The 14,772-nt window shown below is 32.8% G+C and overlaps 1 protein-coding gene across 5 annotated transcripts in view; it reads left to right on the forward strand.

The window, feature by feature from the left end:
* The window catches only part of TASOR (transcription activation suppressor), a 47,595-nt gene that overhangs the window by 2,053 nt on the left and 30,770 nt on the right, over window positions 1-14,772 (forward strand). For all 5 annotated transcript variants that reach the window (XM_055344096.1, XM_055344093.1, XM_055344092.1 and 2 more), the window contains exons 2-8: window positions 6,383-6,528; window positions 8,132-8,224; window positions 8,901-8,973; window positions 9,398-9,489; window positions 9,971-10,132; window positions 12,575-12,699; window positions 14,595-14,626. In XM_055344096.1, the coding sequence (XP_055200071.1) occupies window positions 6,383-6,528; window positions 8,132-8,224; window positions 8,901-8,973; window positions 9,398-9,489; window positions 9,971-10,132; window positions 12,575-12,699; window positions 14,595-14,626 (723 nt within the window). The remainder of the gene's footprint in view (window positions 1-6,382; window positions 6,529-8,131; window positions 8,225-8,900; window positions 8,974-9,397; window positions 9,490-9,970; window positions 10,133-12,574; window positions 12,700-14,594; window positions 14,627-14,772) is intronic.

Raw genomic sequence — 14,772 nt, forward strand, 5'->3', positions numbered from 1 at the left:
TTTTGTTCCAAGCTTGGTAGTTTTGAAGTCCCGGTTTTTTTTTTTTTCTTTTATCTTTTAAGTGCCCAAGAATATGGTTTATGATAATTCTAAACCATAGATTTACCATCTTTAAATTTTTGATAGGACCAGAATATTGTAGAAATCCTCATGGTTTGGTTTGAGATGAGGGAAGTCACCAGGAAATGTTGAAGTGCACTGTATTTACATGTTTTTTTTTTTTTTAATTAGGTAAATCCAGAGGTTGCTGTAAAATAGGCTTTATTTGAATGCTAAAAGTGGATATAATTGAGGAATTAAGGAAATATAAAACTGAGCTTTCTCCCCTGAGTCTGATGCTCCTTGGGGAAAATTTATGTTTTCTATTTTCACTTACTAGAGGCAAAGAGTTCTCAACCTTTGTCTTGTCAGGGAGGTTATAGGTAAGGAAAATAAAAACACCGGACTTTTCTCCTGTTGAGTGAAAATAAATAATTTATGCGCTAAGCGGCAGCTGTTCAAGTAATACAGTAACGATTTAAATAGAGCTTTTAAAACTTTAAATAAGCAGCTATTTTGCCACCACAGACTTTATCCTGTTTAAGCTGGAAGAAGTTAGTGCTTGCTGATAGTTTAATAGGAAAATTGAACTTTGCATTATTTATAAAAAAATGCTTTATTAGAAATACTATAGCAGGTGCTGCTAGTTTCACACTTCATCCCCAAATCACCTCTTGAAAGGTATCACTTTATGCACCGGATTTGGCTGGATATCAGTAGTGGTCATTTGAATCTTTTAGCGCAAATGTTAGATCATTTTCAGAAATAACCTCTGAACCTTTCAGTATCAGAGATTCTTTTGCATTCATATTTTAATATGGCAGAACTTTGCTTGTGACTGTGATTTTCCAGTGAAACTTAACATTATGACTTGATTATTTTGGGTATCTTAAATACTATGTGAGTACAACTTGCTGACTCAAAGTTTTCTTGGTCTTGATGATAACATAACACCCAGAATACTGCCGTTCTAATTAATAACATTGGCAAACACTTTGTAGTGCTTAGTAAGTTGTAAGCATTGTTTAAAGCAATTTACACATATTAACTAAATCTCAACAACTCTGTAGTAGGTATTCCCATTTTACAGATGAGGAAACCGAAGTATTGAGAAGTTAAAAACCTGGCTCAAGGTCATATAGCTAGTAAAAGGTAGAATTGGATTTTGAACTTAGGTGTCTAGTAGTTAACACTAAAACTGTAGCAAGACTTTTTTTATAATATAAATGTCTTTGTTAGCTTTCGATCTGACTTATTAAAATTTTTTTAACCTCTGTTAAATTTAGAAATATTTAGTATGTCTTCATCTCTGGGGTATTTTGAGATTCAGAAAGTATGTTCATTATGAAATTAACACATTTAATCAGTGACAGATTAAGTGACATAACTATCGACTGGAAGAGTAAAATTTACTCTTTGTGTGTTGTGTTGTTTATCAGCTGGGCTATTTTCTATAGTGTAAACAGGCACTGTTCTAACATTTAACCAAATTGTATGATTGCATTTTGTCAGTAGAGGTTTCATTCTTTTTTTTTTTTTAACTTTAATACTATAAGTCATTTAAAAGTAAATGAAAATTGGTAATTTGATTTAATTTTTCCTTCCAAAGTTCTTGGGGAAATAGTGATGATTCAGTTTCTGGAAAATGTTTATTGGTTAATGTTTTCTGTAGGGCACAAGACTAACTGCTCATGTACCTGCATCCATACTGGTCTAGTCTAGCGGGATAAATGGCTAATTCTCTCCAACACCCATCTTTTCCCCACAAAATCTGCAGCTGTCTTTTTGAAGACTTTGGGGCAAAGTCTCCTTTAAGGATATTTGTATGGTGTTTCCGTAGTTGTACATGAATGATTGGGTTCTAAGTACCATAGATTTCTCTGTATAGAAGTAAGCAGGCAAGCTCAGGCAGAATCCGGTCATCCATATAAAACATTTGGTAGGTGTGTATAAATTCTAAGTAATAGAAGTACAGTTTTCTTTGATTTATTCCTCAGGCCAGAAAAAGTCAATAGTTTTATATTTGTATTTGTCTCTAGTTCTCTGCCAGCGTAGTCATCATATTCTTATTTGTACTATGTTCAATCTTTTTATTTAAAGATTTTATTAGAGAATGAGAGAGTGCAACAGTGGGAGGGGGAGGAGCAGAGGGATAGGGAGAAGCAGACTCCCTGCTGTGCAGGGGACCCTATGCCAGGTTTGATCCCAGGAACCTGAAATCATGACTTGAGCCAAAGGCAGACGCTTAACCTCCTGAGCCACCCAAGTGCCCTCCTATGTTCAATCTTGATTTAGAGATGAAACTCCATTCTGTAAGTATTATGTCTGTAGCAATTTTATTAGACTGAAGAGAAATTATTTTTAAAATCTTTTAAGTAAATATTGGAAGGAACATGGGTATTCGTTGTATTTTAATCAGCACCAGTAGACCTCAGAGAAATGAATTCAGAGAATTGTAGAATCTACATGATCCACGTCCCACTCCTGGCTATTTCCTTTTCTTCCATGAATTAGTTACTTTAAATTGGAATGTGTATTTCACATTGTCTTTTTTGTATGTTTTGGTAACAGTGGTTTTTATTTAAGAAGTTAGTTTGTGGGGCACCTGGGTGGCTCAGTGGTTGAGCGTCTGCCTTTGGCTCAGATCATGATCCCAGGGTCCTGGGATTGAGTCCTGCATCAGGCTTCCCGGAGGGAGCCTGCTTCTCCCTCTTCCTATGTCTTTGCCCCCCTCCATGTCTCTCATGAGTAAATAAAAATAAAATCTTTAAAAAAATATATAAAAAGTTAGCTTGTTTTGTATATATGTTTACATGATTTTTTTGTTTTACATATACACATAATACATGGTATTGAACTAAGCAAATTGGTAAAAGTAATTGAAAATAATGTTCCTTTGAGTAAGGAACCAAGCTGTTTCATGACCTATATTTTATATCTATTCCAGCTACTTAAATTATAACATTAAATTGAATATTTTGTAAGCTACCAGTTATAAGGAAAAATGATTAATGATAGTATGGATAGTATAGAATCAGATCTGAAATCCAGTTCTAATTTTCCTTGTCTGAATTAGTGTCTCTTATTGTCTTTCTAAATCTGCATTCAGTCCCATAAAACCTCTATAATCAATTTTGTCAATAAGGAAATCTTGTGAATTATGAAAGTCAACTCATTAGTCTGTGTTTAACATGTATTTGATAAAAGTCCTGTAAAGAAAAATTGTTTATCAATGTGTGGAGTAACTATTTAACCTTTATGAACCAAAAGAGTGTGATGGCTTTTGGCCCTGTTAAATGCATTAAAATGAGGAAAAAAATAAGATTTGACAGAAGAGACAATAAGAAGGTAGAGCATAATCCTGGACATCAAGTTCATTTCCTTTTACACCTAACTTCCTGTGTCTAGTGTTATATATGATTTCTTGGCCTGAAATGAGAAAACCGTTTTTTTTTTCCAGCTCTGTAATGATTAGTTTCAGCTCTTGTGTATACACACATAAATCTTAAGAGTTCAGTATACAAAATTTGGAGCTAAGTGGCCTGAATTTGAATCTTACCTGTCCTATTTATTCATTAACTGTAACCTCGGGCTGCTCTAGCTGTTAGGTTCATTTGTGAAATGAATATAATCAAATTTCATGAGCTGGTTTTAATGACTAAATGAGATAATGCATGCAAAGCACTTAGTATAGTATCTGAATAGTGATAGTGACCCACTAATGGTTAGACTCAGTAATTGTCAGAATCCAGAGAACAATGTATTTGATACTGACTTTCTTAAGTTAAATAATTACCATGTAAAATGTTCTGTTCCCCATTTGGATAATCACAGAGTTGATTATTATTGCCTCAAATAATGGCCCATAATAAGATTATGATACATATATGTTTTCTTTAAGAGAAGTGACCAAAGGATGTGCAGTATAAGAGGATTATGACGTACAAAATAGGCCACTAGGGAATGTACACTCAGAACATAAATTCGTTAAATTTCTAATTATTACCAGCACATTGATTTGAAATCCTTAAAAATAGTTATTTTTGTGGAAATGATAACTGGGAAGGGAAAAAAGTTCTACTGGCCTAAGTAGTAAAGCCAATGGAGTCATTTGAAATATACCTAGGACACAGGCATCTTTTTGTATATTTTCATACGTAATTATTTTTCCTCGGCAGTCTACTTAAGTACATTTGACATGATTGTAGGACATACTTTGGAATGAAACAACTGTTAAGTACTTCTCAGAATTGGAATGTTAATTTCTACATAAATTTATATGATTTATTTTTTCACTTATTAGGTCAGTGGTGAAAGTAGTATTGGGACAGCTTAGGTAAGGAAAATAATTTATGTAGGCGTGTAAAATTTCGTAGAAGTTTAAAGCCATATGGTACTTTCAGGCAGAGCATTTTAGATGTCTGAAGACACTTTGTTAGAAACAAAAATTAGTCTGCATAAAATCCAATTTTAAAAATCATACTTCACCCGTTTTGGATGTGAAAGCCTATAAAGACTATTTCACATGCTGTTTTTCTTGCCAAGTTTTTCCCAATTTAGTTGGGAACAGTCACAAAGATGTTTTTCCCAACCATATTCTGTAAAACATTTGAATAAGGATGTATTTCCTCCTCTTGAGCTTTCATTTTGTTTTGCATATTACTGAATTGTTGAATTTGAGAATTTAAGATGACAGCCATGATACTTCGGTAGTTGTAGGATATATTTGTATTCAGTTTTAAAAATCTTTTACAAAGCTTATTCTTGTTTTCCTTACCAATTTACTCAGTTTACTTAGGCCCAGTGTTCATAGTTCCAGCGATTGGCATATGATAAAGATAGAGTAAAGAACAAAGCAGATATAGGTCTTGCTCATATGGACCTTAAAAGTCAATAAATTATCGAGTACATGCTACAAATTTGATTACAGGACACCTTTTGTTTTTAATAATATGTTCTTTTTGAATTTTTTTCCTGCTACCCATATTTAGTATCTTTTTTGCATCATAATTATGTTGGGTTTATTTTAGTGTGGGATCCAAAGTAGTAGGAACCATTTATACACATTTTGTTACTGAATGTTAGTTTTTTACAGACACTTTTATAATACATACATAGTTTGGTAGATGAGTGGATATGTCATTTGACATCACATCCTTTAAAGCCTAATACTATGTATAGAAAGTACAATAAACAGTTTATTAGCCTCTGTCTAGTATTTTAAGAATGTGTACAAGTAGGACATTGTTTTTAGTAGTAGCCTAAAGGTAATTTGACATTTATTGATTCTTTAGAAATAGTATCTCAAAAGAAGTTAATATAAGTTCTATGGATACTTCTATACACAGTGAGATATAAGTGGTTCCTTTTGTGGCTTGGAGAACATTTATATGTGTCGACTTGAAATGTATTAGTAAGTTAAACTATTTCATGCATAAAGTGGAAATTTGAAATTACTAGGCAGAAATCCACTGATCCAAGAATAAATAGGATATTTGACTTTTAAGTATTTTAAAAATTAAATGTGGGTATGAAATAGTTGTAGGAGGGGAGAATAAACACTTTTATTGTCTTTATGCCAGATGCTATGCTTAGAGCTTTTTCCATGTGTTGTCTTGTGTGGCATGTAGAATTTAGTGGTTATTAGGATAGCTAGAGTTCTTTTTTACGGATGAGAGAACTGAGCTTGTTTTTGGTTAATTGATTTACTCAGACTCTCCCACAAAGCTAGTGAATGCTAGATTTGATATTTGTGTTCAGGCTTGACTCCAAAGCTCTACATCTTTCCATTTCACTAAGGTTTCATAATAAATGTTCTACTACTTTATGTTGGTGTACAAGAGGCCAATGGATGTAGCATATTTTATCCTAACTTTAGTACTAAAAACCAAATAGAATAATTTTATAGACACCTAAGTGTCTTAAATGTTTTTAGGCATTCATTTATGCTGTAAGTTTTTAGTTTGCTGAAGTAAATGGCCCTAGACATACTATTTCAGTGTAACAAAATAGAAGTTGAGGATATGCACAGGTTTTTTTCTTATGAGTGTCTTTAAGCAATTTAGGTTGCCTAATGTAGCATTCTTAAGGTTTGTAAAATTTTTACCTCTTGTCTGCATGTGTAATGCCAGATGCTCATTGCTGAAGGAACTGGTCAATGTAGGCAACTGATTGTAATTTTTCTTCATTGACTTGATAAGTGTCTCTTTGGCATATCATTTAAAAAAGATAGCCTTGATGCCTTTTTTTCCAAATTCATTTAGAAGTTACATTAAACCCACAAAATTTAAGAGACTGCATTTAAGATGGAATAATCTTAAAATTAATGTCTTTTTTGTTTTAGCACTTTTTCAGCCATTAACTCCAGGCTCTCGAGAATTTGAAGATGTTCTAAATATTCTCCATTCATCTTACCTTGAACCAACCTCAGTAACAAATTTTAACTACAAACGTGCTTGCTTGATACATAATGAACTTTTGGAAAAGGAGGTAGGTTTTATATTTTGCTTATTGTAAGATTCTTCAGAAGCAATTAATAGCCTGAAAGTTGTTTTATGTTCCTATTCTTTAAACACACCAATTTTTAGGAAAACCAAATTATGGTAAGGAAAAAAATTTTAAATGCCATCTTTTTTCTTCTAAATATTATTGATAAAGCACTGTTTATCTGTTGTGATAAATTAATGTTCAGTTATATAAAATCTTAAGCATAGAAATAGCTTATTGTATAACGGCTTAATTATAAATTTACAAGGCCCTTTGCTCTTTTAAGTATGTATTAATTAAATGAAATCTATAATCTATATTACATCTAAACTGGAAGATAATGAAATCAAATATGTACTTTTTTTTAGGATATTTTTAATTTTTCCCCTCAATTACTGCCTAGTGGCTGAATTATCTTAATATCACTAGTAGAAATTCTTAATGAAAAAATAGAAACAGAGAAGAAAAAGTGGAAACAAAGTGTATAAGATAGTAAATTTAAGTTTCATGTAAAAATTAGAATATTTTTAGGAAAAGCCAGAATGTATAATTCTGAGGTAATATAAATGAGATGTTTAGAAATATGTGTTTATTGCTTTCTAATGCACATGAAATACTATTAAGTTTGTATTTTTAATAAGTTGGTGGTTAACTTTCTGGCTCCCTGAGAAGTTTAAAGCCTTGATAGTTTGATGTGATTTCATGGTATGATAGGGGTTATTTATTAACTTTATATGAAAATTTAGTGTAATGATTCATTAATTATATTACTGAACATCAGTAATGGCCTGAATACTGCATATAAATCTACTAGATGTGAGCTCCATATTTTGAATATATATCTATTTGCTTGTATCTAAAAGTGAAAGTCAACAGTTTTAGGCGACATGCAGTTCATTTATACTTAGACAAAGTAGTTTTATCCTGGCAATATGTATGGAGCACATCTTATGTAGTTGGCATTGAGAATATAGTTATAAAGAAACGAAACATTTTTCCTTGTCCTAATTGAGTTTATAGTCCAGAAGTGGAGTTTATACTCATTCAGCAGAGATTTATTAAACCACCTACTGTATGCAGTGCATCATGTCAAGTAAAGTGAGAGATCCAAAGGTAACTAAAATATGAACTTAAAAATCTGTGGGAGAGGGGCAGCTCCGGTGGCTCAGTGGTTTAGCGCTGCCTTTGGCCCGGGATGTGATCCTGGAGACCCAGAATCGAGTCCCACGTCAGGCTCTCTGCAGTGGAGCCTGCTTCTCCCTCTGCCTGTGTCTCTGCCTCTCTCTCTCTCTCTCTCTCTCTCTCTCTCTCTCTCTCATGAATTAAAAAAAAAAAAATCTGTGGGAGAGTTAGAATATGGTAAAATTTTCATAGAAATTTAGTTAAAATTGATAAGCACTAAATGCTTATCTGATTTTATCTGATTATTATGAGGTAAAGAGTTATAATGGAGAAAAAAATTGAAGCACAGAAATTACAGGGAGAGAAAAGATAAATTGTGCTTTGGTTACATTTGGGATTTCTTAGAAGTAAAATTACTGAAGCTCTTAGCTTGAAAGACATAATAATATACTTAAGGAGTTGTTACAGATTTAGTTTCATTTAGTTCACAGAAAAGCGAAGAGAACTGAAGTTTGATGGTCGTTTAGATAAAGAACTTTCAGAATCCTATGCATTTCTTATGGTTGATCGATACCAGGTGGGTGAACTCATTTTATAAAAAATCATTTGAAGATGTTTCCATTGTAAGTTACTAATTTTGCAATGTAATAATACACTTAATAATTATAAACTATTATTTTATAAACTAGTATAAATGATATAAATGAAAGAGATGATTTAGTAGGGCAAGATATTGCATTGTCAAGTAATTTGCTTTTCAAATATGCTTAGTTTTTCTCTGACCAAACCTATATTCTTTTCCTAGGATGTGCTTGATAATGAATAATTTTTCTTTTATTAATTTTATCGTCTGTATTGTTAATATGTGATGGGAACTTTTTTTTTCTCCTTCAATTAAAGATGTTTAGGTGGAGTTACTTTTTATTTAAATATTTTGCCAGTCTAATGCTATCTAAAAAGGGGTGTTTATATATGTGAGTGGCATGAATTCTGACTGTCACACCTAGTATAAACAAAAAAGGATTCCAGCTCTGGTTATATTGGAAGCATAAGCCAGTTTCACATTGATATTTAGTTATAAACTGTTCATATATATATATATATATATATACACATATATATATATATATGATTTCTGTAATGCAGAACTTACATAGTTCAGAAGCTTGGCTTTTATTTAGTGCAAGTTTGCAAATTATCTTTTCACTTTTTTATCTATTATGATTGTGAGATGAAGTGTTTTGTTTATTTAGGTTCAAAGCATATGTGAAAAAGGATTACAGGTTGGCCAGTCCAAAATAACAATTCTTGGCAGTCCTTCCATGGGTAATTTTTTTTTTAATTTATCTACTATTAAGTTGCCACTTAAACATATATTACTTAATTTTACTGCATTACTTAAAATTAAATTCATGTACACTTTGTCCTGTTTCCAGACAAGGAAGATAGTTTCAGGTTCTGCGATATAAAATCAGTTTTGCCCTTTGTTTCTGATTTTGCATACTTCAAATTGATCAGAGATTTTTTTTAAAGTCAGTCCTGGTGATTTTGAGAAATTTGGTTACTTTGATGTTTCTGGGTTTTTTTGATGTTTTGCTTTGGTTAAATATCAGCTAATCTTCACTGTCATTACATTTTTTTTGAAAAAAGGTGTCATACCTTTTATCTCTTATCATTAGGTTAAATGTTTGGATTTTCTTTTTTGTATTTGTGCTCTTATTCAGATTCTTTAATTTTTCCTCTTCACTAGGTATCTATCTTTCTAGGTATGCTGATTTATTACAAGCTAATCCTTTGGAAGCTGGGGCAGTGGGCGATGTTGTTATTTTTAAAATAATGAAGGTAATTTTAACATTTACATTTTCATATATCAAGGACATTTGATTTTGATTTTAGTTGGTCCTATCTTTTTAAGAGTTCAATTAAATTAAAATCAGTCCTTGCTTAGTTTAGTATATAGAGATACTTCCAAGAGTGGTTTGCTATCTTTGATCTATTTGGTTTCCTTTCCAAAGAGAAGGATGAAGAGGGTAATATGTTGGTAATACCATTTAGGCTAATGAACAGTATTGTAAATACAATTTTTATTTCCTTGTTATTAAGCATATTTGAACAGCACTACAGCACTTTTTTTTTCCCATGGTTGGTTTTATTTTTATTATTTATTTTTACTGCTCCAACATTGGTAAAAGGTGTTGAATGTTACCAGCTCTTAAAGAAAAGAGCTGTTGTCATAGGTGATCTATATTCACAGCAGTATTTTATAATGTTGTGTAGTTGTTAATTAAGTTTAGGTGGACTTAAAAGGTTTTGTCTATTTTAGGGTAAAATAAAGAGTATATACGACCCCATGGGTGTAAAAAGTTTGGAATCTATATTAAATAAAAGTGCTTTGGACCCAACACCAAAGCATGAATGTCATGTGTCAAAGAATGCCAATAGAATTACATCACTTTTGGCTTACAGAGCCTATGAACTTACTCAGGTAGGTGCCTGGATTTATTATGACTTCATATCTCTTTGTCACCAAATACTGTAAAATGTCTCTCTTTATGTACCTTTTGCCACCACACCAGTCAACCTCTGGTTTGCTTATACTACCACCAGACTTAAGTGTCTCTTGCTCCTGTTTGTTTAGTATTTTCAAGAGAGCTCAAAAACATATCATGGCTCCCCAGACTTAAGAGTAATTAATATTGAGATTCCGTAGTGTAGTTCTTTCTTCCAACCTGGTATTTTGTATGATTGCTGCCCTCAACATGCCTCATTTCATTTTGAAGCTGTGGCTTCTCTTGGCCTAAATCCTGGTCTAGAAAGATCTCCTACTACTCATCTTTCAAGGTAAAGTTGAAGCCCCTTGAATTACCTTAATTCATGTAATACTATACTATTGATTTGATATTTATTTTTATTAACATTTTTCTAAGATGCAAACTTAGAGTTAAATTTTAAGCTTTATTCAGATACAGTTGATATACAGTAAAGTGTGTATTTGTCTAATTTTAGTCATCGTGTTTTTATATGATCTTTGACAACAGTCCCCCCTTATCCTCAGGGATATGTTCCAAGGCTCCCAGTGGGTGCCTGAAACCACAGATAGTACTGAACTCTGTATGTATTATGTTTTTCCTATGCCTGCATACCTATGATAAAGTTTAATTTACAAATTAGGAACAGTAAGAGATTAATCACAGTAACATTAAGATAGAACAATTATACTATAATACAAATTATTGTGGTCTCTCAGAATCTCATTGTGCTGTTTACCTTTGTGGTGATGTGAGATTATAAAATGCCTGTGTGATGGGATGAAGTAAAATGAATGACATAGGCCGTATGGTATAGTATTAGGCTACTCTTGACCTTCTGACCATTTGTCAGAAGGAGAAACCTCTGCTTCTGGACTATGGTTACCCACAGAAGCTGAAACTAGAAAGTGAAACTGCATATATGGGGGTGGAGGGCTACTGTATAAAGTGTATGAAGTATCGAATTTTTTTTTTTTTAACCACTTCTAAAAAGTGTGTATAGATGGATTGGTTGGGAAGAAAGTGGTATGTTAACCCCCCTGGAAATGTTCTTTTTTTTTTTTCCTTTCTTTAATCAATATTTAAAATAAAATTTATTCTTGCTCCTTTTTTTAAAAAACAGTTGTAAGTGAAACCTTTTTTTTTTCTTTTTTTTTTTTTTTAAGATTTTATTTATTTATTCATGAGAGACACAGGCAGAGGGAGAAGCAGGCTCCATGCAGGGAACCCGACACGGGACTCGATCCCAGGTCTCCAGGATTAGGTCCTGGGCTGAAGGCAGTGCTAAACCGCTGAGCCACCTGGGCTGCCCGAAACCTTTTTTTTAATTGTAGTATAGTTGACTCTTAATACTCACGCTTTTAGCAAAAATTATATTCACTAAAGTCTTCTGGGATGGCTCATTTGATTATCTTCTGGACAGTAGTTTCAGAAGGTAGCAGTAGGTTTTTCTTTTTCTTTTCTTTCTTTCTTTTTTATAAGTAGTATGTTTTTTTCTAGCAGAACTTGTAAACTGGCTTGACGTTTCCAAAAAATTTCCAGGCATTTTTAGAGCAGCAACATTACTGCAATTGTTAGTTTCCCAAGGAAATGGACTTTGACGGACAATGCTTTGTTCATAAACTAGGGCATTCTTTTTAATGAAAATCACTAGTCCGCAAGTCACAAAACACTAATGTTCTGAATAGGTGAAGGGGAGAGGCAGATGGGTAGTAAGAAGAGAATGAACTACCTTTGTCACCTGCATTCATAATCTCTTCCACCTCCTCTTTGCTGCTTGGTCTGCAGTTGGAACCAATAATATGTTTTTCTTTTGAAATAACAAAATGCTAGATTTTGGTTGAGGTTGTGTAGCATTTTACTTTTTTGTATCAAAATGACATTTCTGGGCTGACTTGGGAGGTTACAAATGTTCATTTGTACTTTTTTTTTAAGATTTTATTTATTTATTCATGAGAGAGAGAGAGAGAGGCAGAGACATAGGCAGAGGGAGAAACAGGCTCCCTGCAGCAAGCCTGATGCGGGACTCGATTCCAGGACTCCGGGATCACAACCTGAGCCAAAGGCAGATGCTCAACCAGTGAGTCACCCAGGTGCCCCCAGTTGTAACATTTTTATGAGGAAATTTGTTGCACATTCCCAGCGGTCAGCTCTTCAGAATTAAGCTTTTAGTGCATCTAAGATAGATAGGTACGTACGTACAAACAAAAGCAGAATATATTATATCAAAATATAAAGTGCAAATTATTTTAAATATATTGGCAAACAGTGCTTAAAGATAGTTTCTTTAGAGGTACTTTTAAATAGTGTTATATTTCTCAGAAATCAGGCAGATAAAGATTCCACTGTGTACATTTTGTCTTCTTACAGAAGTTAATTTTGCACTCTCTTATTTTTAGTATTATTTTTATGAGTATAGCTTTGATGAACTCAGGCGAAGACCAAGACACGTGTGTCCATATGCAGTTGTATCATTTACATACAAAGATGATATACAAACTCCAAAGTTTGTGCCTTCATCAAGGTAAGACTCATGAGTTTTAGACATCATCCATAATATTATTTTACATGTCCTGTCCTGCTGAACACTGTATTTTCTTCCCATTTTTTTCTTACCTTGCAATTAATTAGATGCATGTGTGTTCGTGATGACTTTTTAAAGGTCAGTGTAGAGAACATAACTATGTGGAGATACAAACTACAATTTACTTAAACTTGACCAGTTAACCTTTTTTCTTGATATTAAAGATTTGTATAGTTGAGTAAAATGCAGTTTTTAAAAGTGAAGTTTTATGTATTAGCTCTCCTAGAAATGGTGAGCTTCTACAAAAGGCGCTCGAGTCCCATCACAAACTGATTAAATCAAATGTTTATTCAGGAGGCTAGGCATTGGTAATTTTTAAAGCTTGTAGGTGATTCTAATTTTTAATGAATTGAGAATCACTGATGATTTCTTATAAGCTCTAATGTAAAGTGACCAAATATAAAGCAGTTTCCCTTATTTTTTTCCCGTGTGGTGATTTCAGAAAAATGTTGGTGAAGTTGATACTTACTTAGAAATACTGTTTTAAAAAGCCACATTTCATGAAATACATATATATATATATTTTTGAAATACATGTATTTTTGAGGTCGGTCTTTTCATTGGTTTTCCAGATCACATTATCTTGTCTTCATTTAAGTTGAGATCCAGCACTTTTTTTTTCATGTCAGCAAATAGCCCTGGTAACCATCCATCCATAGCCATAAGTAGCAATTCATATGACATCTAGACACTTGTGATTTTCATTTTTCTTGTGGCTCTGTATTTATGATTTCCATGATGTATTTACAATAGTGCCTTTCAACAGTAATCTTTAAAAGACACCCAGCACTTAATTATGAGGCCATACTTCTAGGAATAGTAACTATCTGCTAATTTTCTTTGCCTCTTCTTTGATTCCATCTTTTGATCTCTATATCATTTAAAATGAGCATTGATTAAACATTCTTGCTGTTCATTGAATGCTGCCATGAATGCTTCTGCCACAAGGCCTCTGCATTTGCTGTTCTCTTGCCAATTAGCGGCATCATTTACACTTAACACTTTTATCAGATCTCTCCTTATCATTGAGGTCTTCCATGATTCTTATTTTTAACCCCATACCTTTAGTTGCTTTTTTTCTCCATAGCACTTAAAACCATCGTTGTCTGGTAAACTATATACTTAATTTTTGATTGTTGTCTGTCTTCTTCATGAGATTGTTAACTGTGTGAAGGTAGGGGCATTTTTCATCCTGGTAATCTATTACCTAGAACTGTGCCTGGTAAATAATAGGAGCTTGGTAAATATTTATTGAATAGGTTTAACTTGTAATTAATTTAACATTAAACATTTAATTTTTTAAAAAAATATTTTATTTATTTATTCCTGAGAGAGAGAGAGAGGCAGAGACACAGGCAGAGGGAGAAGCAGGATCCACGCAGGGAGCCCGATGTGGGACTCGATCCCGGGTCTCCAGGATTTCGCCCTGGGCTGAAGGCGGTGCTAAACCGCTGAGCCACCAGGGCTGCCCAAACATTTAATATTTAATAAATAAGTTTAAATATATATGGAGGCTATTTCTTCAAATCTCATCATTAAAATAATTCAGAGACTTTAATGGACTCTCTTCTCTCCTGATGACTATTTTTGAGAAAAATAGCTCCCATAAATTTGGACAGATAGAGTAATTTGATCCAAGTAGGAAACTGTTTTCTTCATGTGGACTTAGATCTATTAAATGTTGTAATAAGTAGTTAATATGTTCTTCATACTTGGATGAAGGACTTAATTTTCCTATACGTTACACTACTAAAAGTAGCACTTACGTCAAGGTCCTGAGTGTTAACCTTCTTGTTGTTACCAATCAGTAATTTTTTTGAAAAATTTATTTACAGATCTAACAGTTTCAATGCAGATAGAAACACAGGTAAGATTCTTTTATTTCTTTCCTTCAATTTTTTAAATTGAAAAAATAAGTACATAGAATAAGAAATAAGTGTTCTTCTTTTTATTTATAATGAACAAAAATTTGCAAAGTCTGAAAAGGGGCTGAGGCCATGTTATGATGTAGCA

The sequence above is a fragment of the Nyctereutes procyonoides genome, unplaced genomic scaffold (assembly GCF_905146905.1).
Source record: "Nyctereutes procyonoides isolate TBG_1078 unplaced genomic scaffold, NYPRO_anot_genome, whole genome shotgun sequence".
NCBI lineage: Eukaryota > Metazoa > Chordata > Mammalia > Carnivora > Canidae > Nyctereutes > Nyctereutes procyonoides.